Below are 27,630 nucleotides of genomic sequence, written 5' to 3'. Positions count from 1 at the left end.
CTTAGAGAAGGTAATTTAATGTAAAATGAAATAAATAAGAAAAATATATTTTTAATCATTTTTATTTATTACAATAATTGTTTTTTCAACATATGAGTATTGGCGACAAAAACTTGCTTTGAGAAAGGAAAGCCAGATCAGCTTAGGAGTGATGAAGAGAAAAGAAGAAATTAAATCTGCTAAGAAGTTAGCCCTAAACAGCGATGTAAAAAAGGATAAGAGCAAAGATGCCGAAAAAAAAAACTGCGGAAAAAGATGGTAGCGAAGCGCAACATGGAGGCAATGAATGGAGGAGTGCTGATAAAAGATTATAGAAAAGGAGGCTATACCTAAAGTACTAGACTATGGAAAAGAACACGTCTAGATAAGTAATAATTTAGATGAAAGTCACTTTGTTTTTCACACTATTCTTGTTTTCTTTACATACTATCTTGATCAGACGGTTGCCAAGCTAATATTGCGTTCATATTGGTAATTTCTCTTGTACTCCAAGGTTCTAATGGGTCTGGTGGTGAGTTTTGTCTTTTAATTTCACTGGCCGGTACAGCTGAACTTCCTGGTCTTGGTGGTACTTCAGGTTCTGGGGCGACTCTATAGAAAAAACGATAAGGAAAAAGTAGAGTTTAGGTATGATTATTTGAAGTACAGAAAAACATTGTAGAAAGTATTACCTTAAAACGTGCATTAATATTTTAATTTTATTTAAACACCAACTGGGGAAAGATGAAAAAGTTCTACCCCACGAGATTATGTAGGTTTCGGCAGAACCCTATAACTTATGACACTATTCAACTTAATTATTGAGGATAGCTTTCTTTATAGAGCTATTTAAAGTAGACTTTTTTGTTGTTGAAACAGTTAAACTTGAATATCGTGCCGTCATAAAATTCGTTTTGCACGGTTAATCGCCAATGGAAATTCATCCAAAGCTGGTTAAGGTTACAAAGTTTTGTTTTTATTTTCAATAGTTTTTATTGAAAGACAGCTCAAAATTTTAACAGATGATGAACGGTGGCAAATAATAGCGTACTAGGATCGCAAACTTATTTTCTTAGAAAGAATATGGTACATTTTACAAAAAAAAAAAATTATGAGAAAGTTTTGTGCATTGTGGGTACCAAATTCGTGAAAATGTGTCTTTTAGACAAACTGGCTGAAAAAAAAATCACGAGTGAATTATGTTTTACTAATTAATAAAATTATTCTACAACAGGACAATGCTTTGTCAACATGAAAACTGAGAAATTTGAAGAACAGATTGGGATGCCCACTTTAATCATATAAACTGCAAATTTATTAAGTGTATGGAAGAGATGATAAAATGTAGATGGATATTTTGCACACCTTTTAAAATCCAACTTCAGGTATGGAATCTATTCATTAGGGAAAAGTTATCCTTTGCCTAAAGAAGGATTGGGTACGCAATTAAAAAACATACTTTCACTGCCACAATTCTAAACTTTCATATACCTGTTTGGTTTAGCAGTTTTCGGTCGTTTCATTGACTTCCTCTTAATGATTGGAGGAGCAGTTGGCAACGGAGTATAAGGAGGTGGTGGGTCATTATCAGCAGAAGATGCACTTGAATTTCCACTCTTGTACATCCAGCTTAGTAAATTAATTTTAGTATCAATAGTGCTGCCATTTTCAGCTCTTTGCCTCTGCTGGGCTGATTTTACTTTTCTTGCTCGAGATCCTTGTCCCAAAGGTGGTTCCTCTGAAAGGATATAAATACTGTCGACTATATCATAAAAATTAATGTAAATTTTTCCACATTAAACGTGTTTAATAACACGGAAATTCATTTACCCGCACATATGTCACTATCGCTCATTCCAAGTACGGCGGATTGTTCAATGCTAAGCTGTTTGTCAATTATTTTTTCACTGCTTTCAATTTCATTGCTCTTTGTCTGTGGGCGCATCAATATACAATAATTATTTTAATGGAATATAAATTAAACTCTCTTAATGGCAATTAATATTCGTACGGTAACAGATAGAACAGCTGCTTCTGCCAGGGAAGACAGTTCATCTTTACCAGCATCAATTTCTGCGCTTAACACCAAATCCCTGAAGGGGTCACTTACATAAATTTCTTTTGATTCTGAAAAATAAAAAAGATTATGGGTGAATAAAGCCCCTTATATCGTCAATGGTCTTATACTACCTTTCCTTTTTTCCATGTTTTCATTTATTTATTTTGTTTGATGAGTCGGCCCTACTTGCTAAAAGTTTCCTAAGGAATTTTGGATAACAATTATAATGGCTGTAACAAGTTTACATACTTATAAGTAAACAAACACGTATAAATATATATATTTTATAAAATATCTTACGTGGAGATGGCGAAATAGCGGCTGCAGTAAGATCTAGATCGTGAGTGAACGCCATGACATCCAATGCAGCCGTCAGTGCACCCCCAAATACTCCTCCATTTGCTGGGGCATTCTGCTGTTGATCACTTATTGCTCCATCCAGTGCTTGTTCAATGACCGGACTAAGATTGTAAGTATATAAGTATTTGAAATTTCATAAAAATGTTAAATTTAACTGTTGAAAGTTTCTTGAACTGTTTCTATTTATGTAAAATACTAACTTCACTGGCAATTTGACAGGAGTTGATATTGAAGCACGATCCCACATGATTCTTCTTAGTTGTTCACCAGTCACGTTCCTCTTTCGTAGTTCATTAATTGTTACCTTACCAACTCTCTAAAAATATTATTTGAGAATTAAAACCATCACAAAACCACTACAAGCGGAAATAATTCTCGAAAATCCATACCTTCCAATTGGCCACGGCACCTTTTCTCTGTTTTGCCCTGGTCTTACTTTTGCTCTTGATAACCATAACACCTCGTTGTTCAGTAGACGGATCATCTCCAGGACCAAGTTTTATACTGTATTCTTGTAAATAATGTTTAGCATCCTCTTGATTTATGGCACGTTCCAAAGAGACAACAATTTTGGCCCACTAATTTGGTCAATGAAAGTACAAATTCGTATATATAATCTTATTATGAGGAGTATCAGAGAACCTAAGATCTTGCTTGCGTTATAGTACAAGTTATAGCATAGTGACAAGTTGACTAGTTTTAAAGTGATGGTGTCTGGCAGATAGAACTTCACAAATTAGCAAGTAAGATAATTAAAATCAGGCTGTTTTCATTTACAATTGATTATTCTTGCAAATTACCAGCAACTGAACCATTGAAAATCTTTAAAAGTTTTAATTGCATTGATAATAATAAAAGTAAGTGCATGAGGCATGACATTACTCATCCTTCTTAGAGACTGTATTCTGAATGACTTTTCACCTGAACTACACGATCTGAGGTTTCCTGAGCCCATACAAATTTTAAGAAAATGTTCAATGTGAAAACTCGCTACCTCGATAACAATCACGGATGAAAGTTATTGATCAAATGATAATTGAATACCATAATCAGTTAAAACGAAGAAAATATGTTTTATCGGCAATGTTTGGGCCATTAAAAAAAAAATAATACATTTCGTCAGCTGACTTGTTAATGTGGATGAAACGGTAGATGCGAAACATCAAAGCAATATGTTTAAGTCAGTAAAACATAATAGGCGAAGTAAGTTTTATCTTCCGAAAAGGTCACAGTCTCTGGATATTTAAATTTTATGCCTCTTTTGCTTACTCTAAAGGGATACTACAGTTCTTAACGATGAAAGTCCCACAAAGTAGGTATTACTGTATGGAATAAATTCTATTCTTTAAAACTGAAGCACTTTTTTATAAGCAGATCTACAACTTTTCGAACGAGAATTGGAATATGAGAAAGTAAGTATGACGATGTTTTCCTCGCCATATTTTTTAAGATTTCCAGATTTATTACCTGTTTCATCCATTCCTTTTCACTTTGTTCTATGACGTGCGCATAAGTGTTTCCCATCATGGCAATCAACATGTTTAATAAGAGGATTGGTACAAGAATCATAAAAATTGTAAACACTGTTTTACTTAAAGTAGGATAAGTCGTGTGAGACAATTCTGCGTACTGAAATAAAAAAAAAGTGGCTGAAATGCAGATTTTTGTTTTTATGGTTATCTTTAGTAGAAAACAATTTTCAACAAACAAATCTACATTATAATCGCCCAAAGTAATTTGAAATAATGCCATCCATGTACTTGGATATGAACTGTATAGTGTATTTTTCACCCCTGGAAATCCTTTATAAAGAAAATAAAAGGATTGAGAAAATCCAAATAGAAAAATGGAATAAATAATTCCAAAAGTGAACATATCACCCATGATCATGCTGTAGACCATAGTAACGAAAGGTCCGGTTAAACGTACAGCTCTGTAAAAAAGAAAAAGATAGAAGATTATTTGAGAACAAAATTATTTAAAAAATCTGGTGTATATACTTACACCTCTTACAATGACTTTCTCTCACAATTCTCCAAGTTTACAAGCTTACAGTTTGTAAATTCTGTTTACATTTGTAAGAGTAATTACGTATTTCAATAATTTAACAATGAAACAAATTAAAGTAAGACTTACCCAGCAAAGAACATTAATAAAAACCAAGAACCTGGTACTGCAAAGACTAGGATTGCCTCTTCTGTTCTTTTATCATCAGCCAATCGAAATGGAATACATGCCAAAATTAAGAGATTTGATACCAAAAAAATAGCTTTGGCAGGGTCCTTAAAAAAAAAAAATAGAATATTTCAATTAATACTTTATTGAGCGTAAATTAGGTCTGTTATTATGGACTTTCGATATTTTTTGCAAATGTACTCTTTTTTTAAAAGCTGGCCCATAATTTTGATATATCGGGTCGGCTCCAACTGATGTTAGTGATGTTTGATAGGGTTGAACTTTGTGGTATGTTGTTATGTCAACTAAATTCAAAAGTTCTGACCTACAAATAGCGAAACAATACAAAAACTTCACCATAAGTTGACAGTATCCAAAGAGTATCCGAACTCAGAGTCCTCACTTTCGAAAGTTACCTCTTTACTACGTTCACAAATATCTAATTAAGTGCAATTTAACTAAGTTGCCTTGCAAAGTATGGACTGCGTTTATACTTTCCAAATACAAGAAAAAAACAAAGTCTGCACCGATTCCTATACTAATTTCAGCATGTTAGTATTGTATTTTCAACAGAATTAATCACTTAACGTCTTGCTCTGCAATACGTTGAGAACTTATGCCTTCTCCTCCATTAAAAAAAGAAAAAAAGTAATTTGCCTTAAACTCTTGAATTAAATATAAACATGTTATCGCTGATTCTTTTGTTTACCAATTGAGTAAGAAATGAAATTAATCCTTGATTTTTTATTTCACCTCCTTGTTGTACAATGACATATGATAGAACACCAATTACAGTACAGATTTCGAATCCTTGGCGTATATAATCCTGCCAGTCATCTCCACCAAGTAATGGTTTATTTCTGTCAGTAGGCCGAAGATAAACTGCTCCACTCAAAAATATCAAATGTAACATCAAAATGACAAGCCTCTTCAAAAATTGTCTCTGAAAAATAAATATGTTAAAGATAAATTGTTTTGATTTGGCAAACGGTGATGGAATTAAGAAATAAATAAAACAGGCGAACCCTCGCATCTCTATCTCACGATTCCCAAGGTTTTATTGGTCACTGATTCTTTATTGAATTATAGTATAATCGCAAGGTCATCTAATATGAGGGAGTCCAATTTTCAAACCATTTCTTAATCTTAAGTATACTTTATTTTAATTTATTTATATAACAAATTTAGTTGAACATATTTACTGACCCTTGCAAAAGTTTTCCACTTCTCTTCTAATAATCTCTGGATTATCCCACCATCTAACATGTCAAGATGCTCTTCTTTTGTGCCGTTTAGTATTATAAATAAAGCTGAATTCCAATCTGGAATAGTAAAAGAACATATTTTAAAAGAAAATTTCTAAAAATAGAAAATAAAAATGTTGATATAAAGTGAAATGAGAAACAATAACGTTGTAACATTTTTGGTTTTATAGCACAAATTGCTCGACTAACGATTAGTTTAAGATTAATATAGTTCTAGGGATATTATTTGACGAGATATTGAAGATTAAATTTTGGAGGTTTTTAAATAGATTCAAATTTCAAACCTTTATATCTCTTTTTATGTTGGTTAGATTTCAGTGATTTCTGTTCCGAAATGTAGAGAAAAGTTAGCTTTATAAGTGGTACAAATGCCAATGTTTTCATGATAATAGTTCGTTAAATAGTCTTCCAGGATTTGTTGTGCTGTCTAACAGCCATTGCGAAAGAAACTTGTTATAAACAGAAGAGAAAATAAAATAAACAAAAAGTACAAATTCATACTTGTTCGTCCGTCCGGTAGAATTGTGTCAAGCGCATTCAGTGGATAGGCAGAACATGTTATATTACTATATCGCCAAAATTCTCTGGCACTTAACTCTAACATTTCTCTGAATACTTTAGCGCGACCTAGTTTACAGGCTAATGTTAATGGAGTTAAGCCACATTCATTCGATATGCCATTGCTTGCAGGCATTCTTGGATGTCGCAATGCATAACCAAACATATCCTGAAACAGAAACATGGATCATTTTTGTTATATTATCAAGATGAAAAAGTCAGTGAACTAATTTTGCGAAAACAATAATAGTTTATCTCTAAGAAGGTTCGTCAGAAAATTATTATCATTATTATATGTTTAACTCTGATTTAGGCTCAACATTTTTAATTATGGCTTTTGTCAGAAACCCTTAAAAATTTAAAACTATCTGCAATATTTAACTCTGTGGATTGCAGAAACTGATCAACTGCTTTGCAGACTCTTTCAGACGATCCAACAGGACGGCATTCTGCGCCTCCATGAGCTCATTAGACAATGGCGCACCAAGAATTTATTCGTAAATGGGTATTGAGAAAGAGATTGATTAATTTTTCATTTAAAAACCATTAACATATTACCAATTTGTCGCATACAACCACCATATGCAAAATCATATTTCCAAAACTATCTTGACGATCTGGATTTGCATTGTTTTCTAGTAATAGATTATAAACACTTTCATTAGCACAACAGGCTGCCCAAGCAAGCGGAAATTCACCCAAATACGCAAGACCTTCATAATCTGTATACTTTTTTGGCCTGGATCCTTGTTGATCTCGAGGTAAAAAAAAACTTCCTAAAATAGAAAAAATTAAAAGACGGATTAAAAAGTATTGAAAGGTTTTTGAGAGATATTATTAAATTCTAATAATAGTGAATTAATTTTAACTTTACCAATAGCTCGTTGTTCAACATTAGCTCCGGCTTCCACTAAATCCTGGACCAGTTCGTTATTAAAATACGCAATAGCCAAATGTAAAGCACTAGCTCCTATTGAAAAAATAGGAATACACCATTAGTCTTGAGTTATCTTCTTAAATCACGAGTATTTCTATGTGTATATAATTGAAACTATCTAACCCAAATATTCTTCTCCTTCTACAACATCAATGGCTAAATTTGGAAAACATTTCAGTAGAGTGCGTGCCAGACGAGTGTGTATTTTGGTGTCACAGATGATAAGCACATGGAGTAGAGTTTCTCCAAGGGAACCTCTGTACTGCATTTGCCAACAAGCCTGATGATCTTCCCATTTAGATAAAGGATCTTGAGTACTTAAGGAGGCTTCAATAGGAATTTGAACCTATGAAGGAAAAGAAAGTATAATTTACAATTCACGTCGAGGATTTATGATCTTTTCCTCTTATACAAAGTAAAAGAAAGTACATATGGTGGGAAAATGTGGGTAGATGTCAATGAGAAGAACGTGAAATGCAATACGTTTTCTAAAGCCTCTCTGACACTGAACTACAGTAACTAGTTCAAGACGCTACCAGAGGAGTTTCTGCCGACGACCACAAGCTATGGGGGATTTTTTTTTCAATAAATTTATATTGTTCACAGAGCAGCACGCCACGTTAAAACAATCTCTTCAGCGCAAACAACCAAGACCCATAATTTGTAGTGTTTGTACATCTGTCCCTGTCGTTAGATCTACGACTTTGAGACAGAGATCACTCTGGGTAGGATGCCCAATGACCGCTGATAAGCTGCCCTCCCAGATTGGCTCAAACTTAAGCAGCAGGCATTTATACATCACAGAAACTGAAATAAAGGTCACTGAGAGGAAAAGTTTTAGAATGAAGGATCGTAGTTATTTCCGCCGCCAAAATGACAGTGAAATTTGTTTGAACCTTTCATATTAGATTTGTCTCCAAACCTGTTGCATATCTCTGAATTTCCAACGAAGATATTCCGCTCGATTGATGATCGTTCCTTTGCCATCATTGTACATCAGTACTCCAAACTGTTCTTTAATCAGTTTTTCCACTTCAGCTTGGCCGCCAGTGTTGTATGCATCTACCAGTTCACCTCCTTTCTTATAGTTCGCCAGTCTGTACAGAAGACATTCATCTTTATTGGATGCCTGGGATATGACTCTGTCCAAGACTGTGCCAGCATTCACCGATGCTCCGCTGCACCAAGTATTGCCCATAATATAACCTAAAAAAAGTATTTCTTAACACTGTTCATTAAAGCGTATAAAGTAAACCAGTTAAATGACTTATCGCTTGATTAAAATTAATTATATCGAATTTAAGTTTTAATTTAATTAATTTTATTATATCAATTTCTATCACGCAATAAACCAAGCTATTCTTCACTTTTCTGGCTACTTCCTACAAACAGTATGTTGCTTTAACAAAAAAGGTGATAGGTACTGAGCGACACCATCAATACTTGCTCCGTTTTCTAAATTTGATAAAGTCAATCGATTTCTTAAAATGTGATATTTTTTCTACTACTTTTCCTTATCAAAAGAGGAGATAGCACTACCGAGCAGATTTTTTATTTAGATAATTTCTCATGAAAAATTTGTTTTAAGAGATTTCAGGAGGCGTGCTTCTAAAAAGTTATTTCAGTGGATTCCAATGTTTCCAGTCTGCATAGTATTAGAGAAAATTAAATGAGTTGCGATACTGATTGGAGTCTCAACAAAGTAATATGATCGCGCGGATTTTTTATTTTGAGATTAAGAACCGGAAGTACAAGTATGAGACTCTGAATACAATGTTTTTTTTTTCTTCTAATTTTCTTTTAGAAAATGATGTTTGTACGACTGTAAAGAATCGCTTTTTCGAGCTTTGTGTAGAGAGTTAGGCAGTGGCCAAAGAGAAAATTTATAAGGGAGTTGCTTGAGAATGGTAGAAATAGTCCATACCAGACTTTTTTGTTTTTAAAGGATGATCCACTTCTACTTGAAAATATCGGCTGCAATGGGCATGACAAGTGATCTGTTGTGACGTCATAGCCGCCATACTCCACAGTTAAGCAGGGTGGAAGATATGTATGTATTGATTGCATATCTTTATTTTACATTACCAATATATCTCTGAAGAGGAGTCTCACAATTATTCCTGAGGTATTAAACTTGATATTATTTTAAATCTTAGTTTCGATATTGTTAGGCTTCCTTATTTTCTTAATAAGTTAACCAGTTAACATAATTAAAATTGTATTTCATTAGATATGATTTGTTTTTGTAACATTAATATTTGAGCAAAATATATAACTCTTCTTTTAAAAACAAAGAGAACAAATTTATAAAAAAAATGCAGTTTACTATTAATGCTTTCGCATATTATATTTCACATACCCATCAAGAGTTCGTAATTGTCAATTTGTTAAAGACCGGTTTTTGAATCTTGTATTTGATTATTGTGCCAGAAAATGAAATATTCCAAAAGAATGCTCAATTTCAATCAAAATCCGCCTTTGTCTATTAAAACAACACCTTTTAAAAGCGAACATAATTTATTTTCTTATTTAATTGCGGCATTAAATATAAGTATCAAAAATTCGTATACATTAATTCGTATTTTTGAAATACAAAAAAACATGTAATGCTATGATACATTTACTCCCCTAATATTTTAGTAAACATTGATATGAGAATAAGTGATAAGAAGGTTAACTTTTTTTGATAATTCCATATAACCTACCTCTTGAGATTGGTGTGTTTTCTTATATCGTTAATATTGAACAAATAAAAGTAAAGAAAGAATAATTTGGGAGATCATAGACTTGATGTTACAAATAATTGAATACTAGGTTTTTTTTCATTGAAGTTTTAATTATTGCTAATTTTAGGTAAATTCTTGTCCTTAAAATTATTAAAAGAGGGAATTGTAATTTAAAAGTCAACAAGAAAATATAATTTAAAAGAACGGTCCGTGAATTGGGTTTTAATGTAAATTTTATAAGTACTTAAAACAAAAAATAAAATTGAGAAAGGAGTTGCTGGAATTATTTAGAGCTACGAGTGTACTAATAAATCAGAATTTTTGGTTTTATAAACTTTTGAATTTTGATTTTTTTTTTTTAACCTTATTGTACAATATGCACTCTTCAATCTGTAAACTTTGTGATATATGTAGCTGAGCTGGATGCAGTGTTGCCCTTTACAGCATTTGTCCGGCTTCAAAGACATTAGATTAACATACATTAAAAATATCATATTTATTACAAGAAAGCTATTTAAATAGACATAATTTTAATAATTAACTTTTTATAGTAAATTGGCTTGTTTTCAGATACTTCAATTATTTTTTCTTTGTTACTTCAATAGTTAGTCCCATTTGGAGGCTCAAGAAGAACTTTGTTGCCCTATGTTTTTCTTTTTCTAGAAGCCTCTCGATGGTCAGTGTAACGAGAGAACTCTTTCCAGAGAAAGGAAGTGCTCTGAAAAAGTCTGAGATGTTACACTAATTTCAGACAAGCATAAGACAAAAAATAAATAGTTGAAAACATAAATCTGAGTTTTATGGTCGCTGATTTAGACAGAATTGCGGATATTATTGAATAAAATGCAAGTTCTAGGAATGCAGAGCCATATTGCAAATTCAAAATTATTCTGGAGAAGAGACCTTAGCTTTTTTTACCAGGAGTTGAGCTATTAGTCTAGTAACCCCTGGTTAGAGAAGCAAGACACTAAAGGTTTAAGTTTATGAATCCTGTGCTCTTTAAGAGTACGGAATTTCTTTTGATAAATCTTTTACTTTCTCACAGAATGTATGTCAAACTTTAAATGAACAATTTCAGTTCATGGATAGCTCTATAGAGATCTGGCCATTATATTTAATTGTTATTGTTACTTTGGAATACCTTATGGTAATTGTTTTTACTATGAACACCTGGATTTTAAGATTTCTAATTATAACCGGCAAACTTAAAGCTTGATTACTTTTATTCTTTTTTTTATTGTGTAATTTAATTCTTTAAATTTTTTCGTTCACTTAAATTTTTGAGTATTTACCTATCATTTTCTTTTTTTATCTATTGATTTTATTAAAACTACCATTTTCTCCTGATAGTTATTACTATAATTACGAATTATGTAGTTTTTGCTTCATACGAAGTACAAATGAATACCAACGTTTCAAAGTATCCGTCCATTTAGGACATCAATATAAATTGATGTCAATCAATTTATTTGTCAATCAAAATCAATATTAAATTTTACGATGTATTTTTTCTATATGCCAATTCCTGCAGACGGCTGTTGGCCATGTAGTTCCTTTTTTCATATAAGTGTATGTTGTATTCCTTATTTTAAAGAAAGGATTATTATGCTCTTAATCTATGACTTATAATTTCAACAATTAATTTTATGTTTTATGCTGGTTTTAAGAATATCTCATTGCTATTTTATAGTATGTACTGAGCAAATCTTAATAATAAATTGATCTTAGAATTTTTTTTTGTTCTTGCTACTTTCAAGAACGGTCCTTTGCTATTAATTTTTATTTATTCTAATTCATTATTAGTGTATTACTTTTAGATTACCAAATTTTCTTCATGATTTACCTTATTTTTGAATTTCGGAATTTTTACTTATTCAAAATTGATCTCACTCATTCTTATACAATAGTTTCATATATTGTCTTTTTCAGATAATCAGATTTGATGGATGGAGAAAGCGGTGGAATGGCGAGTCCATCGCCACAATCCCAATCATCCCCAATGCCTCCTCCACAAGTTCCATCGCCAATGGGACCTCCACAGCAGACACCTTCATCCATGCCAACCCCAGGTATGGCACCTCCTCCCCAACAAGTTGCTTCACCAGTAGGGCCTCCAGTTTCTCAACATCACCCGCACAGTCCGACCGGCTATCAAGGACCACCTCAGCCGGGTGTACCTATGCCTCAGCATATGAGCGGTCCTAATGGAGGTCTACCACAACATGCAATGCAACAAGGCACCCAGACTATACAACAACATTCGATTTCTCCTCATCAACAAGGTGTTATCCAGGTGGGGGTTATAGTAAGGTAGATTGGTAATTATTTGTCTATAGCAAAAGCATGTTTATACATTTATCTTGCAAAAATATGTGCGACTTACGATTTCAAAAAAAAAGTAATCTAATGTTAATGAGGATTTAATATCAAAAACGTGCTATTGGTCAAACCACTGTTTGGCTTTAGACTGTGAGATTGTAATTGCTGATAATAATAATAATTAAACGCTAATATAACCAATCTCATTGTTATTATTTTTAGCACTCTAAATAAGTTCTCTAATTTTTTATTTTTTTAGTTGAGTATTTCTAGGTATCGTACCATTAAAATAATAAATAAATAATTTCCACAATTTAGTACCAAATTTATTGATTTTTCTATATTGTTCATTTTTTTTTAAAGTTATGTCGGTTTTATTTAAATAAGTCTCCAGTATAGTTTAGTTCTTCACGCAGATACTGCAGCCTAAAGTGGTTGATAAGTGAAACCTTTCCTTTTTACCAGTTTTAGGGTTTTCCACCAGTCGCTTGAGTTTACTATCCCTAATGGTCTCCAAACGCCAGAGACCTCTAGCATCGCAGAATGTAATAAATAGTTTCCTTCCCTTCTGGTACTGTCAAGTGTTAACACTAAGGGCTGGACCCACCACCTTCGGGACACCTGGTTTTCCAAGCTTTTCGTGCCCTTTAAAAATATCAAAGGTCAGTACTGTGCTCATAGCCAGCATGGACCTATTCAAAACTGCGGCTGTGGTACCTGGCCACTGCAAATTCTGCTGGTGTGCTGTTAAGGTGGGCAATTTGCCATCAGCAAAGGCACAAATATATGTTATGCTGGTCACAAGTAATTACTTTTTCTAGCCTAAATGCCTTATCAACTTAGAAATATAATAAAGAGTACCAAAAATTAATTAATTTGCCAGAGCCACCCAGTTCATTGATGATTTTTCATTAAACTTTTTCAACATTTAACATCTTCCAGGGAACTGGTGGCGGACCGCAAGAAAATCTCACAGCACTGCAGCGAGCTATAGATTCAATGGAAGAAAAAGGTCTCCAAGAAGATCCAAGATATTCGCAGTTACAAGCTCTACGCGCCCGTCAAGTGAACATGGATCTGCGACCACCACCACAGGTAGTTTTTTATTTTTAAATTTGTGAAATCTTAATTTAAGATTAAACAAAATCCTGATGATGCAATTTATGGATTTCGTTGTATTAGGGAGGATTTGGAAATGAACAAGGACCGCCCGGTTCTGCTAAACATAGTTTCAGTGCAACACAGTTACAGCAATTGCGTGTTCAAATAATGGCGTACAGATTGTTGGCAAGAAATCAGCCCTTATCACAACAATTAGCTTTAGCAGTGCAAGGTAGTAAGTACTTTCAAAATCACTACCTTTTTTTTTTTTGCCCTTTTATTTTATAGTTGATCTAGAACTTAGCTTGTGAGTAAAACTCATTATTATAATCTTATCTAAAAAAAAAAAAAAGGAGAATCAAACGAAGCAGCAAATTCAAATGGAGTAATGCAACAACCAATGAGAACACCCGGACCTCCCGGAGGTCAGCCTCCCGTTCAATCTCCAATGACAGGCCAGATGGCACCTCCAACTGGACCTGCACCGGCAGGTGGAATAAGACCTGCAGCTCCTCAACAGCCACCAATACGGCAACCACCTCCACAAGTAGCTGGCATGAACCCTCAACAAGTTCCTGTGCAGCAGCAGCCTCCATCGGCACCAGCTCCTCCGCCAACCGCTCATAAACAGAACAGAATTACTACCATGCCTCGACCTTTAGGTCTTGATCCTATTCTTATACTCCATGAACGAGAAAACAGGTATATTTAAGTTTTAATTTAGAAAAATGTAAGAGAAGTGTATAAAAAATACATTATATTTTCGTTCCTAGTAAGACGAATAATTGAAATAGTGTTAAATTTTGGATATCGAGTTATTGCCGGATATACACGTTTTGATGTCCCCTGCGTCCGAAAAAGTAGTTTTTAGAAAGAGCTCTGGGTTTGCGCTAGTATTTATCTAGCTCTAGCTCTAAAATAAAAGTGTTTTTATGCACTCAATTAATTTCTGAAGCAAAGTGTGTATCTTTGAAGTGTACCTTTAATTTTCCATTTTACTTATTATTACTTTCTATTCAGGGTTGCAGCACGCATTGTCCACCGAATGGAAGAACTATCAAATCTACCGGCTACAATGCCAGAAGATTTGCGGATTAAAGCGCAGATTGAGTTGAGAGCGTTGAGGGTGTTAAACTTCCAGAGACAATTGAGAGCTGAAGTTCGTAAATAAATAATTGTGAAAACCCCAACCCACACTCAGCCATTGAAGTTTTTAGTCTTCACCAGGTGCATGATTCCACATGATTGAAGGAAATCTATTTTCTTTAGGTAATTGCTTGTGCAAGGAGGGATACCACTCTGGAAACAGCTGTAAATGTTAAAGCTTATAAAAGAACAAAGAGGCAAGGACTACGTGAAGCTAGAGCGACGGAAAAATTGGAAAAACAACAGAAATTGGAAACAGAAAGGAAGAAGCGGCAGAAACATCAGGTAATTCATTATTTGGAGGTATTAATCTAATTAAACCAATAAAAACATTTAATAGAAGTAAACAACATATTTAACCAGCGTTATTTCCATAAGGACTAATTTACTTATTCAGTCTTCTCAATACAACTCGGGCTAAACAGACTTTTTTCCCCTTGGAAAACAATCATAATTTTTGAGAGGGAAACTCTTTTCTGACAGTTGTTCTAGTTGGTAGTCGCTTTATATTCTCTCTTCAATTTAGCGATAGCTTCTTTTATTGAATTTAGCTCTTTTCTAATTTCCTAATATCGACAGCTTAATCAAATATTTGCCAGAAATGAATTGCATGCAAGGCTTCCCATTGTGGTTTTAGTTCTAAGACCTTTTTTTCTCTGAAATTGTTTGTTAAAAAAAACTTTGTCGACGCAAAATTGACGCAACAAAGTTTAAAAATTACTAAGATCAATTACTATTATTGCATGAAATATATTGTATGTTTGAACTTTGTATAGGAATATCTGAGTACTATACTACAGCATTGCAAAGATTTTAAGGAATATCATAGGAACAATGTGGCCAGGATTGCAAGATTAAACAAAGCAGTAATGAACTATCATGCTAATGCGGAGAGAGAACAAAAGAAAGAACAAGAAAGGAGAGAAAAAGAACGTATAGGACGCTTAATGGCCGAAGATGAAGAAGGCTACAGGTAATAAAAATTCAGAAAATTCTCTAACACAATTATTATAAAATTTAAATTGATTAATTTTCTTTGATTGTAGAATTCTTATCAAAAGTCATTCTTAAATAAAGGAACCTTGCGGATCATCTTTGGCCCAAAACATTCTTACGTCAAATCGTGTAAAACTGTCTGAGGGGATCATTAAAATATGGCGCACTCATTCTGTATTGCGAGTATATAGCAGGGATGAGGTACTGCAAGATCTTTTTTGAAAAGCCTTACAAGAGTCGCTTTAACTTGTATCTCTTTGGCAGTACGAACGCCTTTGACTGATTTGAGAGATGGTACTGTCTGCGAAAACGCTAGGTAGAAAATATGGCTGGGAGGTTGAAATTCCTTACCATATCTTTTGGGAAAGAGCACATTAAGCTCTCTTAAAAGTTTCACGTCTGCTAGCTCAAGTCGAAAGCTTTCGCTCACCAAGTACCTGGGATACGTCGGTTTTGGAGTGTTCACATATGTTAATACATTGGCAAAGAAGTTGCGTCAGAAACTATTTTTATTTATTTATTTATTTATTTTTTAAAAAAAGACCTCCAAACATGTTTTTCCGATAAAATTATAAAATTTGACCTCTCATATTGCGAACGTGAGAAAGTAAAAAAATTTACAGTTTTTTGAGCCAATTTCAAATACTCTTATTATTTACTTTTTTCTCTCTTACACAGAAAACTAATTGATCAAAAGAAGGACAAACGTTTAGCATTTCTACTTTCTCAAACTGATGAGTACATCGCTAACTTGACCGAAATGGTTAAACAACATAAAGTTGAACAACAAAGGAAACAACAAGAAGAACAGCAAAAAAGAAAAGTATATCCATATTATTTATTATTAAATTAAAGGATAATGTTTTAATATTAAGTGAGATTCAGGTTTTTTGATTTCGAAAACTAATTATTCTGTTTCCATCAGAAAAAAAAGAAAAAGAAGGTGGATGGAGCCGCTGCAGAAGGTGCCGCAGTTGAAAATGATGAAAGTTCACAAATGTCTGATTTACATGTTACAGTTGTTGAAACTGCTACAGGTTATATAACCTCCTTTTATCATTTTTTATGTAGCCTTTTCGTAAATAAGATGTCATGATCTTCAACTGAAAATAATTTTTTTAGGACACCAGTTGCAAGGCGATGAAGCTCCTTTGGCCAGTCAACTTGGAGCCTGGCTTGAAGCACATCCAGGCTGGGAGCCACTTGAAGACAGTGAAGAAGAAGATGAAGATGATGAGAGTGAAGAGGAAGACGAGGAAAAGAACGGTGTGATACTTTAAATCCTTTGACTGACAATTAATTATCTTCTTTAATTTGTTAGAATTCTTTAAATTTATTTTTGAAGATGAATAATCCATTCTTTTTCACCAAATGATAAAGGATGATTTAATAATCAAAAGCTAAAGTTTTTTATTCATTAGTTTCATAAATTTATGATTATTAGGTAAAGAAAATAAGAAAGGTACTGAAGAAGAAGCGAAAGCTGTAATAAAGAAAGCGAAAATAGAAGATGATGAATACAAAAATACTACTGAAGAACACACATATTACAGGTAAATCATTTATTTATTGTTATTACAGTTTATTATTTTTTTTTTTCTTGCTAATTCAGTCCTAGTGTAAGGCATCATCAGTGAGTTCTGCTAGTCCATTAGTTCTTCATTGGTGTGAGATAATCTGCGGCATCACTTCTTGCTCCCAACTTCTTGAAATATTTTAGTCCTCTGATGTCAGTGTTCCAAATTCCTCTGTGCTACACCACTTATGGCCTTATAATATTTCTTTATATATGTAGAATCATAGTAATTTCTCTTGCTGTTCACGATAAAAACGTATAGGCCATTTGCAATGCAGACACATGTATCAATTCCCGTTTTTAATTTTTCAAAAGAGTTTGCTTTTGAATTACCCATTATAAACTTTTAAAACTTGCCTTTTTAATCTAGAGTGGCTGCATTTTTCGGGTTCTTATTTTGTACAATACGGTCCCTTCATTTAGAACCAGGTATAATATCCTCCATAGCATCTTCGCAGCAATCCTTGCAATTACCTCTACGTGCTGGGCTAGTGTCAGCCTGTTGTATTCTTGAATTATTAAACTAGCTAGCTCCGTTTTGATAAGAATGCCTACAGCTCAATCTTATCAGACATCTTATTTTCAGTAGTTCATCCCGATCAGAAGCAAATACTTCTTTTGAATTCTTATATTTACATCTGGAGTGCTTTTTTTCGTTTTTTATCGAGACATTAAATTGAATTTTCGTAAGCTCATGATTTATTGTATAATTTCAGCATTGCCCACACCGTGCATGAAATAGTCACTGAACAGGCGTCCATCATGATCAATGGTAAATTGAAGGAGTATCAGATTAAAGGACTAGAATGGTTGGTCTCGTTGTATAATAATAATCTGAATGGAATATTGGCCGATGAGATGGGTCTCGGAAAAACCATTCAAACTATTGGCCTCATTACGTATTTAATGGAAAAGAAAAAAGTTAACGGACCTTATCTGATTATTGTACCTTTGTCGTAAGTAGTTTTATTTTCGTTTATAGCGTAATAAATCTTGATGAATTTGGTATAACAAACTATTCATTCTTGACTATATTTATAAACAGCATGGGTGTCCTTTAACTTTCATTTAAAACAATATTTAATAAATTTCTTTCAGGACCCTTTCTAACTGGGTACTGGAATTTGAGAAATGGGCTCCATCAGTTTTTATTGTGGCCTACAAAGGATCTCCAGGAATGAGAAGAACCCTACAATCGCAAATGAGATCCACGAAATTCAATGTACTTCTTACTACTTATGAATACGTTATAAAAGATAAAGCTGTGCTTGCTAAGGTAATCTATCGTAATATTGATTCCGTTAGACTTTAGTTGGAACTAATTTTTACCGAAAAACTGTTCTGTGATAATTCAGATTCACTGGAAGTACATGATCATCGATGAGGGACATAGGATGAAGAATCATCATTGTAAATTAACTCAAGTGTTGAACACACATTACTTGGCACCTCATCGACTACTTCTCACTGGTACTCCGTTACAAAATAAATTACCAGAACTTTGGGCCTTACTCAACTTCCTTCTGCCGTCTATTTTCAAATCATGTTCCACATTTGAACAATGGTTTAATGCTCCTTTTGCAACGACTGGAGAAAAGGTTAGGATGATCTCTACTCTGTTACAACATAAAACTCATGGTGTTGTGCAACTTGAGTTGAGTTATGATGCCTATTTCGATTTACCGTAGGTGGAATTGAATGAAGAAGAAACCATTTTGATCATCCGACGTCTGCATAAAGTATTACGTCCCTTTCTGTTGAGAAGGTTGAAGAAGGAAGTGGAAAGTCAACTACCGGACAAAGTGGAATATATTGTTAAATGTGACATGTCAGGATTGCAACGCGTCCTTTACAAGTAACAAGAATTCGCACTAATGATTATTTGTTTAAGCATGGCTAATTTACATACTCTGCAAATTTAATAAAATCGTTTAGTCATCCATCCCTTAAGTATTGCTTCCGTTTAGTACCTTTAAATCAATCGTGTTCAGTTAAATTGTTTAATTAAATTAAGTTTTCTTGTTAAAAACAAATTTTGCAAGTTTTTACAGCTTAATCAACCTCTGACAAGCTATTATTTATTAAAGTGACATATTATTGTAGGGTGAAGTTATAGTTAAGAAGATAATATCATAAGAAGATGCATCATACAAAACTTTGAGCTTAAATATCTCACTATAGTAATGTACGGAGTCTATTAAAATTCCACTTAATTATATAAAAAATTCCTAGCTCTACAATTGAGAGCAATTTTATCATTTGAAATGCAAAATGTTAATTAGGTATAAAGTGTTGAAGTTTGTAGGATGTTACATCTTACAAAATTGAAACCACTATAAAACAGCTGTGAATTGATGTCTAACATTTTTAGCAGCAGCATTTGTCCCTTATTTGATCTTTTAATGATACCCCTATCAAAGTTGCACTCAGAAGTTGGTTTTTGAAACGCTTATTTACATTTTCAGACATATGCAGAGTAAAGGTGTACTGCTGACTGATGGTTCAGAGAAGGGTAAACAGGGCAAAGGAGGTGCTAAAGCTTTGATGAACACCATAGTACAGCTAAGGAAACTCTGCAACCATCCGTTTATGTTCCATCACATTGAAGAGAAATACTGCGATCATGTTGGTTCTCAGACTGGAGTTGTATCTGGGTTAGTTTCCATTTCTTATTGTTCTTATAAAATGCCTTTTGAAAGACATTTTTTAATTGATTTTGGATTCCTACTATTGCTTCAGTCCTGATTTATATCGAGTCTCTGGAAAATTTGAACTACTTGACCGTATCTTACCAAAATTGAAAGCTACTGGACACCGAGTGTTATTATTCTGTCAGATGACCCAATTGATGACAATCATGGAAGATTACTTAAGTTGGAGAGGCTTTCTCTATCTTCGTCTTGATGGGAGTACAAAATCTGAAGATAGAGGTGATCTTTTGAAGAAGTTCAACAATCCAGAAAATGAATTTTTCATATTCTTGTTGTCCACTAGAGCTGGTGGTCTGGGGCTGAATTTACAGGCCGCCGACACGGTCATTATTTTTGATTCTGATTGGAATCCACATCAGGTCAGTAGTTATTATTATTTCAGTTGGTAAAAAAAAAAGAATTGTTTGGTTAAATTTACATCTTTCTTTTTAATCAGGATTTACAAGCCCAAGACAGAGCTCATCGTATTGGACAACAGAACGAAGTCAGAGTGTTACGTCTGATGACCGTAAATTCTGTAGAAGAACGTATATTGGCTGCTGCAAGATACAAATTAAATATGGACGAAAAAGTTATTCAAGCGGGTATGTTTGATCAGAAATCCACAGGCTCTGAACGGCAACAGTTCTTGCAGAGTATTCTTCATCAAGACGGAGCAGATGATGAAGTAAGTTTATTTTCTATGTGATAAAAAAAGAAATCATTCCAAAACTCTCCTCACAAAATGGATGGAGGTGAGTAATTACTCGCTCTGATTACAAGGTGTTCAAAATCTATATTTTGATTAGGTGCCACCATAGGACTTGGCAGTATGCTTTTTTGACAATTCTAGCCAATCAGGAGTGCCACTTCTGGCCAGAAGTAGTTTTATTATGTATATGCTTTACTCTACTTATTTCATTCTTTACCCGTACTGAGAAGAAAGTGTTGGAACCGTTTAGTTTTTACTGAAAACCTCTGATTTGAAATCGCTTGAGTTCAAATAAATGGTTTTTAAACAGTAAAATCTCTGGGTAACGTTGTATGTGAACTATTGAACTGCATTTATTGCGTATAAAACAGCGGGAAAACTTTCAATGGAGCACTTTTATGGTTAAATCCGCTCTACTAATTGATTTGTGTTTTAAGATCTTGTATCTTTTTCGGTGGGTAAGCCGTTTCCTTTCCTGTCCCCTTATCGTCACCAAAATAACGAGTAAGCTCCTCTCTAGTTTCGTATTTTTTTTTTTTTTTTTGTAGGAAAACGAAGTCCCAGATGATGAAACTGTCAATCAGATGATAGCAAGAAGTGAAAGCGAATTTGAGACCTTCCAAAGAATGGACTTGGAAAGACGGCGAGAAGAAGCCAAATTGGGCCCAAATAGGAAGTCGAGGCTGGTGGAAGTGGCGGAACTTCCAGACTGGCTTGTCAAAGATGATGATGAGGTATTTTAATGATGTAAAAACAATGTATATTTTTATTAGATTGAATAAGAATAATTTTTTTTTTTTATTGGTTCCATTAAGGTGGAACGTTGGACATATGAAGAAACAGAAGTACAAATGGGACGTGGGAATCGGCAAAGGAAGGAAGTTGATTATACAGATAGTCTTACTGAAAAAGAATGGCTTAAGGTAACCGTGATAGTGTAGTTTCAAAAGTCACTCCAAAGATTTGTAGCTAAACATGTAAGCAACTTGTATAAGGATTTTTTATATTTATTTAGACGGACGATGGCATTGAAGAATATGAAGAGGAGGAAGAAGAGGAAATCAAAGTGAGAAAACGTGGTAAACGGAGACGCAAAGGAGATGACGATGATGATGAACCGGTTTCAAAGAGGAAACGTTATTCAGCTTCCGAAACTGCTCTACGCAGACAAATGAAAACAGTAATGAACATTGTTGTCAAATACACAGATAGGTATAATAATTTTATTTTAATCAATACTTACCAATTTGTAAGGTTACCAATTTGTAACCTTCTTCATTTGTTCTTTGCTTAACAGTGATTCACGTGTTCTGAGTGAACCGTTTATGAAGTTACCATCCAGATATAAATATCCCGACTATTATGAATTAATCAAGAAACCTATAGATATAAAGAAAATACTTAATAAAGTTGAGGAATGTAAGGTATGTAGCAAATTACAGTAAATGCTTTAGTGGTTAAGTAAAGATGGGTTCAAAATACGAGTAGGTAGACATCTACGAATCATTTCATGGCTCATCACAAAATGTTTGTTTCAAGTTTAATGATGATAGGTATTGAATGGCCGGTCATTTAAGTTAAAGGATTCATTTACCTCTTAAGATACAATGTTTTAAGAAGATCATTATGCCATTTTCGAGAAATCTAAAATACTGGAAAATCGATTTCAATATCTTGTCGAAAAGCTTATTACAGGATCAAATTTGAGCTTTCAAGTTTTTGAATTATGGTGGTATATTATGTAGGTTGTCAACATTCTGTGAAAGTACTGATTGAACTTCTATTGTGTGTATTCGTTAGTTCACATAATTTTTTTACCGTTTTTTTTTGTTTTTCAAAGTTACTATAATTCTTTCTAGTTATCGATATTACTAATATCGTCTTAGTAAGAGTACGTTGATAATTGCCTACCTTTGTGCCCTTGCGATTAAGTAAAAGTTACACTAAGTTAATACTTAAATATTTACGGCGATTTATGTTAAACTAAAACTAAAAGTTCATATGCACTGTTTTCTGTTTCATGAAACACATCGTTTGGGCCCTTTTTTTATCTGAACCAACTTGTAATAAGTAATTTGCAATATTAAATAACATTTTTTATTTTTGTAAATGTTTCAGTATGCTGATTTTGATGAGCTGCAAAAAGATTTTATGCAGTTATGTAAAAATGCACAAATATATAACGAAGAAGCGTCATTAATTTACGAAGATTCAATTGTATTACAAAGTGTGTTCACAAATGCTCGACAACGCATTGAACAGGATAACGATTCTGACGATGAAGGATCTAAAGGTGAGCTAAACAATTGACAAAATTGACAGATTGCAAAGCGTTGAATTGATTTGTCTATAGTTTTTTTTTGTATTGCAATTTCAGTAAGATGTACAAAAGCATGATTAAAACTGTCCGGTAGGACAGTTGTATAAGGGTTGATCGTCAAAAACTGTACGAAAAAAAGCGTAACGTTGAAAAACACCTAACTTTGACAATTTTTTTCTCTTTTTCTATAAAAGATAAAATTCCCAAATTTTCTTTATAATATAGGGCAAATCCTCCTTTATAGCTGTAATTTTTTCGTAATAACAGAGATTAATTAGTTTTTGAGAAAAACGATGCGAAAAATGCACAAAAACTACATTTTCAAAAATTCTTCTTCTTCTTCTTCTTCTTCTTCTTGTTGTTGTTGTTACCTTTTTTGTAAACTGCGTAGCGCCTAAACGCACGAACCGATTTTCATGAATGAATGTCATTCGATTCGGAATTTTATGTAGATGTGCCTTTTGGGGCTCTCGACGCTGTACATCGAATAGGAGAGGAGTTAGCCCCCTTTATGTAAGGCCCCCTCCAAAATTATTATTACTAATTATTCTGTAAATCTTAGCCCGATTTTGAAATAATTTGGTAGGATGATAAGAGTTAGGGCTCCTCTACGTAACATTAAAGCGGCGATCAGCTCTTACACTTGTTAAGGGAAAGTATAGCAATCGTTTCAAATTATCGACACGAGAACCGATTGTCATGAATGAAGTGTCATTCGAATCGAAATTTTGTACAGATTTGCACTTTAAAAGTCTGAACGCTGTGCCTCATAAGGAGGGGAGTTTGCCCCACCCAAGTAAGGCCCTTTCTAAAACTATTATTACCAATATTTCTATAACGCTTAGTCCGATTTTGATAAAATTCAGCTCGAATAAGTTGTTAAAGCTCCTCTACTTGGCTGTGAAGGGCCATCAAGCTCTTGCACCTACTAAGAGGAAGTACTGCAATCGTTAAAATTATCAATGGGTGAACCTATTTACATTAATGAATAGTCGTTCGATTCAAAATCTTTGCTTTTAGGGAGAAGTACTGTAATCGCAGTTTATTTTTCTTACTCCTCTTAAGAGGAAGTACTGAAATCGCAGTTTAATTTTGCTTTTTACGTACAAATACCTTCCTATTTTATTCAAAACGCTTTCTCAAAAAAATTGTTATTGAGGATGGCAACTATAATCATTCTTTAAAAAGATCTCTCCAATGGTAGTTATGGTTCCGACTTAACACCTTATCCGGTTATAATGATAGAATTGCTTATTCTAAATTTTAAAAAAATCTGTGAAGCAGATAAGTAACTTTGTAAAATAGACAAAAATGAAAATCTATCCAAAAGGTACAAAAATCTCTTTAACAAAAACTTACAGTTTAAAATGTTAAGTATAAGGGTTGATTAAACGCCAAAAGGTACACAAATCAGCTAGGACCCAACATTTCATTCATCCTTAGCTGATATAATTTAAGTAATTTTGCTGCATTAACTTTTTCTTCACATTTTTTTAGAAATTATTAGATGTCACAGACCCTTATGCTGGCCAGATCATAATATTATTTTGTTATAATTATGATAAAATGTATATTATATCTTCGTTTTTAAATAGGTACTTTATTTTAACTCCATTTCAAATTATTCTTCAAATTTCTCTTTAATATGCCCTTTATTCTTAGTAGTCACATATACATTCATGTTAAAGTAGAGAAAAACAAAGTTAGAGTCAGCTACTGTTTAAATTTGAATCACGGATTTAACAGAATATTTCAGTCTTGAATTCGTCTTACCGAAATATTCGTGAGCACAAATAACTCACAGTTAATAACAAGTAGATATTCAACAATTATTCATTTCTCAATAAATTGTAATTTAATTTAGTCTCCCTAATTTTACTTATAGTAAAATACTGGAATAATTAGCTGCCCTAAAAACATGCATATCTTATTTATTTTATATTACATATATTCAACATTGTGAGAAGAACAGCTACATTGAGAGTGTAATTGAAGAAAACTATATTATTTGCGATAAAGCCAGATAATTATTACCTATTATTATAAACGTTTGACTACTACGTAAAATAACAATTACTTTAATCGCAGAATGAACTTAAACCGACGATTTAAAAAAATAAATAAAATAAACAAAATCATTGATGTATGTTGATATAAGCATTTTTTAAAAAAAGGTTTTGAATTTTTTAGCCTCGTAATTTTTTTATATTTTTTATAACGTTTTTCTTTTTCACCTGTAATTAATAGTTTGATTATTATAAATAACTAGATATTACAGTCAATCTACAGTGCTACTTGAACAAATATTTTGTAGATGAAAAGGGCCAGCATAAGGGTCTGTGACATCTAATAATTTCTAAAAAAGTGTGAAGAAAAAGTTAATGCAGCAAAATTACTTAAATTATATCAGCTAAGCATGAATGAAATGTTGGGTACTAGCTGATTTGTGTACCTTTTGGCGTTTAATCAACCCTTATACTTAACATTTTAATCTGTAAGTTTTTGTTAAAGAGATTATGTACAGGGTTTAAGAGAATTTAATACGTTGTTAAAATTATAATTTTGCATAAACTTGCAGACCTAAAGGACTTATTCGTGATTTTTTTTTTTGTTTTTTAACTAAATCTAATTTCTTGAAAATTTAATAAACCTACTACTCCTATTAAACGTTATAACTTATCTTTCTACTCCTTCTGGAGAAGTTTTATTATGTGAGCATTATCTGATAATATCATTTCAGTTGATTGTCAACTTTTAGAAACTACATATGCTCTTAGTGAATTAAATTTAATGTGTTGCTAAAATTCAGGTTTGGGAACTAAAATTCGAAATTTAAAGCAAGAGTATACAACTTGTATAATATGCTAGTATCATTGAAAATTTGAGAAAAGAAATTTTATGTGTGATCAATTTTCTTTTTAGCTGGTGAAGGGGATGATGGAGCTTCGGACACTTCTTCAGTGAAGGTGAAATTGAGTTTGAAGTCGAGATCTAAAAGTAGTGGGAAATCAACTCGTGGAAGACGAAAACGAAAGAAATATCTGAGCGAAGATGATGATGAAGATGAAGAAGAAGATGAACCGTTGGATGCTTCATATATGTAGCTTTAATTGTATCCATAGCTAATATTTTTATGTGTATATATATCAAGATAAAGCTTTTATTGTTTCGACAATTCATGATCTCTGGGCTTGATTGCCATTGTACAATCTTTTAGTTGGTATAATTGTAACTATTTACATTATTTAATAACTTCAGAAACATAAAATGTTTCGGTTTATTTTTATTTTATTTATTTTTGCCGGATTTCCAATAGAAATATAGGTGGGACGCCTAGCGTTTGAAAGGATACATCATTCTTTGTGATTTAATAATCTCGTTTTATTTAAAAAAAAAATGTATGATTTTGTGAATGATTGTCGCGTTGTTCGATAGCTGGTAGAAAAATATTCATAGTGATTATTGGAAGAACGTAAGCTTCATTCGATTTATAATAGTTTTTATTTATTTGAGGTTTGTTCCGATAGAGCCTCTGACTCATTTCTGATTGTACTGGCAGCAAGGAAAGAATTTCAAATAGAATGTTCCAAAAAATTCCAATTTTTAGATGGATGCTCTAATAAAACTATACATACTGCAGAAAAGGAAAGGTAAAACAAAATATAGAATTATATTGCCTTCTCAATAAATTTCGAAGTCTTTCTTTATTTTAAATATTTATTTTAATCATTTCATTACGCTTATTACAGCTTACATAATAGTTTTTCGTAACATATCAGCTACATTTTTATCTCATCGTAGATTTTCAACTCTACATTACATAATAAAATCTTTGTGTCATTGACATTTTGTTCAGTTCACTAATCTCAAACACTAATTCTTTAATGTGAAGAAGATCTACTAAAATATTTGAAAAAGTAATGCAATATATTTTGGATAAGGTAACAGCATATTGCTTCTTACTTCCCAACGATAGCAATAGTATTTTCTCATCAATTCGGCCTTTAGCCATTCGTGAATTACCATCATTGAAACTATGAGTCCATGAATGTTAATTGTGTTGGTGAATACCTTTAAGCAATCACAGAATTCTTTTTATCTGTTTTTCCTTCCTAAAGTGTTCAGTTGGTTTGTTGATCTTCCAGCTAAAAAATGATACAATAGCTTAGCAATAGGATAAGTAGAGAAATAAACCATTCTCTCTATGGTCTTTTTAATTGTTTATATTCAGAATTTACCTTTAAATTTGTTTCTATTGAATCGCTTTACAATCTTTCATTTTGAATTTTATTAAGATGCGTCCCATATATATATTTTCTTTTCTTTTTGCTTGAGTAAATTTTCTTGATTTACTTTCGTGAGGCAAAATGTTCAATGTAGGTAAATAACAATTGAGCCCTTCTCTATTGAAAAATGTACTAATTAATTTTTTTATAATTCATTTAATTTAATGTTTCCGAATTCTAAAACTAACCGCTAATACCTCTTCACATTCAAGGAAGAGAATTGAAGAGAGGAATTTAATACATTCTGGATGAGGTAACAGCATATTGCTATCTCATGTCGAAACTAACTAAAAAGTTTATTTGTTCCAACCTCTGAATTTAAATCCCTTATCGTTGGCACTTAATTCGGACAATCTGTTCACTGGAATGAACCCTACATACCCTAATCAAAGCAGTAAAGGTAAGTTAATGCTTTCCAAAAAAAA

General features: G+C 32.9%; 2 protein-coding genes across 9 annotated transcripts; one reads left to right on the top strand and one right to left on the bottom strand.

The window, feature by feature from the left end:
- Positions 1-46: 46 nt before the first annotated feature.
- iav (transient receptor potential cation channel subfamily V iav) lies at positions 47-9,971 on the bottom strand. 7 transcript variants are annotated; one of them, XM_074123689.1, is made up of 18 exons: positions 9,258-9,385; positions 8,256-8,539; positions 7,457-7,679; positions 7,271-7,366; positions 6,955-7,172; positions 6,340-6,565; positions 5,780-5,895; positions 5,283-5,516; positions 4,535-4,680; positions 4,115-4,331; positions 3,866-4,027; positions 2,788-2,976; positions 2,599-2,714; positions 2,339-2,499; positions 1,991-2,106; positions 1,810-1,912; positions 1,471-1,717; positions 47-591 (listed from the first exon to the last, which is right to left on the bottom strand). In XM_074123689.1, the coding sequence occupies exons 1-18, from the start codon at positions 9,352-9,354 to the stop codon at positions 420-422; spliced, it is 3,123 nt and encodes a 1,040-aa protein (XP_073979790.1). In that variant the 5' UTR covers positions 9,355-9,385; the 3' UTR covers positions 47-419. The 7 variants fall into 7 exon arrangements, with proteins under 7 accessions (XP_073979790.1, XP_073979861.1, XP_073979631.1 ...); XM_074123760.1 differs by lacking the exon at positions 9,258-9,385 and adding an exon at positions 9,693-9,971 and having other exon boundaries at positions 3,866-4,331; XM_074123530.1 differs by having other exon boundaries at positions 3,866-4,331.
- Positions 9,322-27,630, top strand: LOC141451645 (ATP-dependent helicase brm-like). Of its 2 annotated transcripts, none has more exons than XM_074123209.1 (25): positions 9,322-9,458; positions 11,989-12,352; positions 13,321-13,473; positions 13,561-13,711; positions 13,833-14,181; positions 14,500-14,638; positions 14,749-14,910; positions 15,402-15,598; positions 16,300-16,444; positions 16,547-16,658; positions 16,744-16,887; positions 17,066-17,174; positions 17,914-18,153; positions 18,296-18,473; positions 18,553-18,795; positions 18,886-19,052; positions 19,663-19,851; positions 19,937-20,267; positions 20,345-20,575; positions 21,148-21,333; positions 21,415-21,522; positions 21,615-21,811; positions 21,897-22,023; positions 22,718-22,892; positions 25,842-27,630. In XM_074123209.1, exons 2-25 carry the CDS (start codon positions 12,002-12,004, stop codon positions 26,021-26,023), a joined length of 4,566 nt encoding a protein of 1,521 aa, XP_073979310.1. In that variant the 5' UTR covers positions 9,322-9,458; positions 11,989-12,001; the 3' UTR covers positions 26,024-27,630. The 2 variants fall into 2 exon arrangements, with proteins under 2 accessions (XP_073979310.1, XP_073979248.1); XM_074123147.1 differs by having other exon boundaries at positions 13,561-13,714.

The sequence above is a fragment of the Rhodnius prolixus genome, unplaced genomic scaffold (assembly GCF_049639745.1).
Source record: "Rhodnius prolixus isolate KJV_2025 unplaced genomic scaffold, Rpr scaffold_1, whole genome shotgun sequence".
NCBI lineage: Eukaryota > Metazoa > Arthropoda > Insecta > Hemiptera > Reduviidae > Rhodnius > Rhodnius prolixus.
Note: the sequence above shows the minus strand (reverse complement) of the source record. Positions and strands in the feature narration are given on the sequence as shown.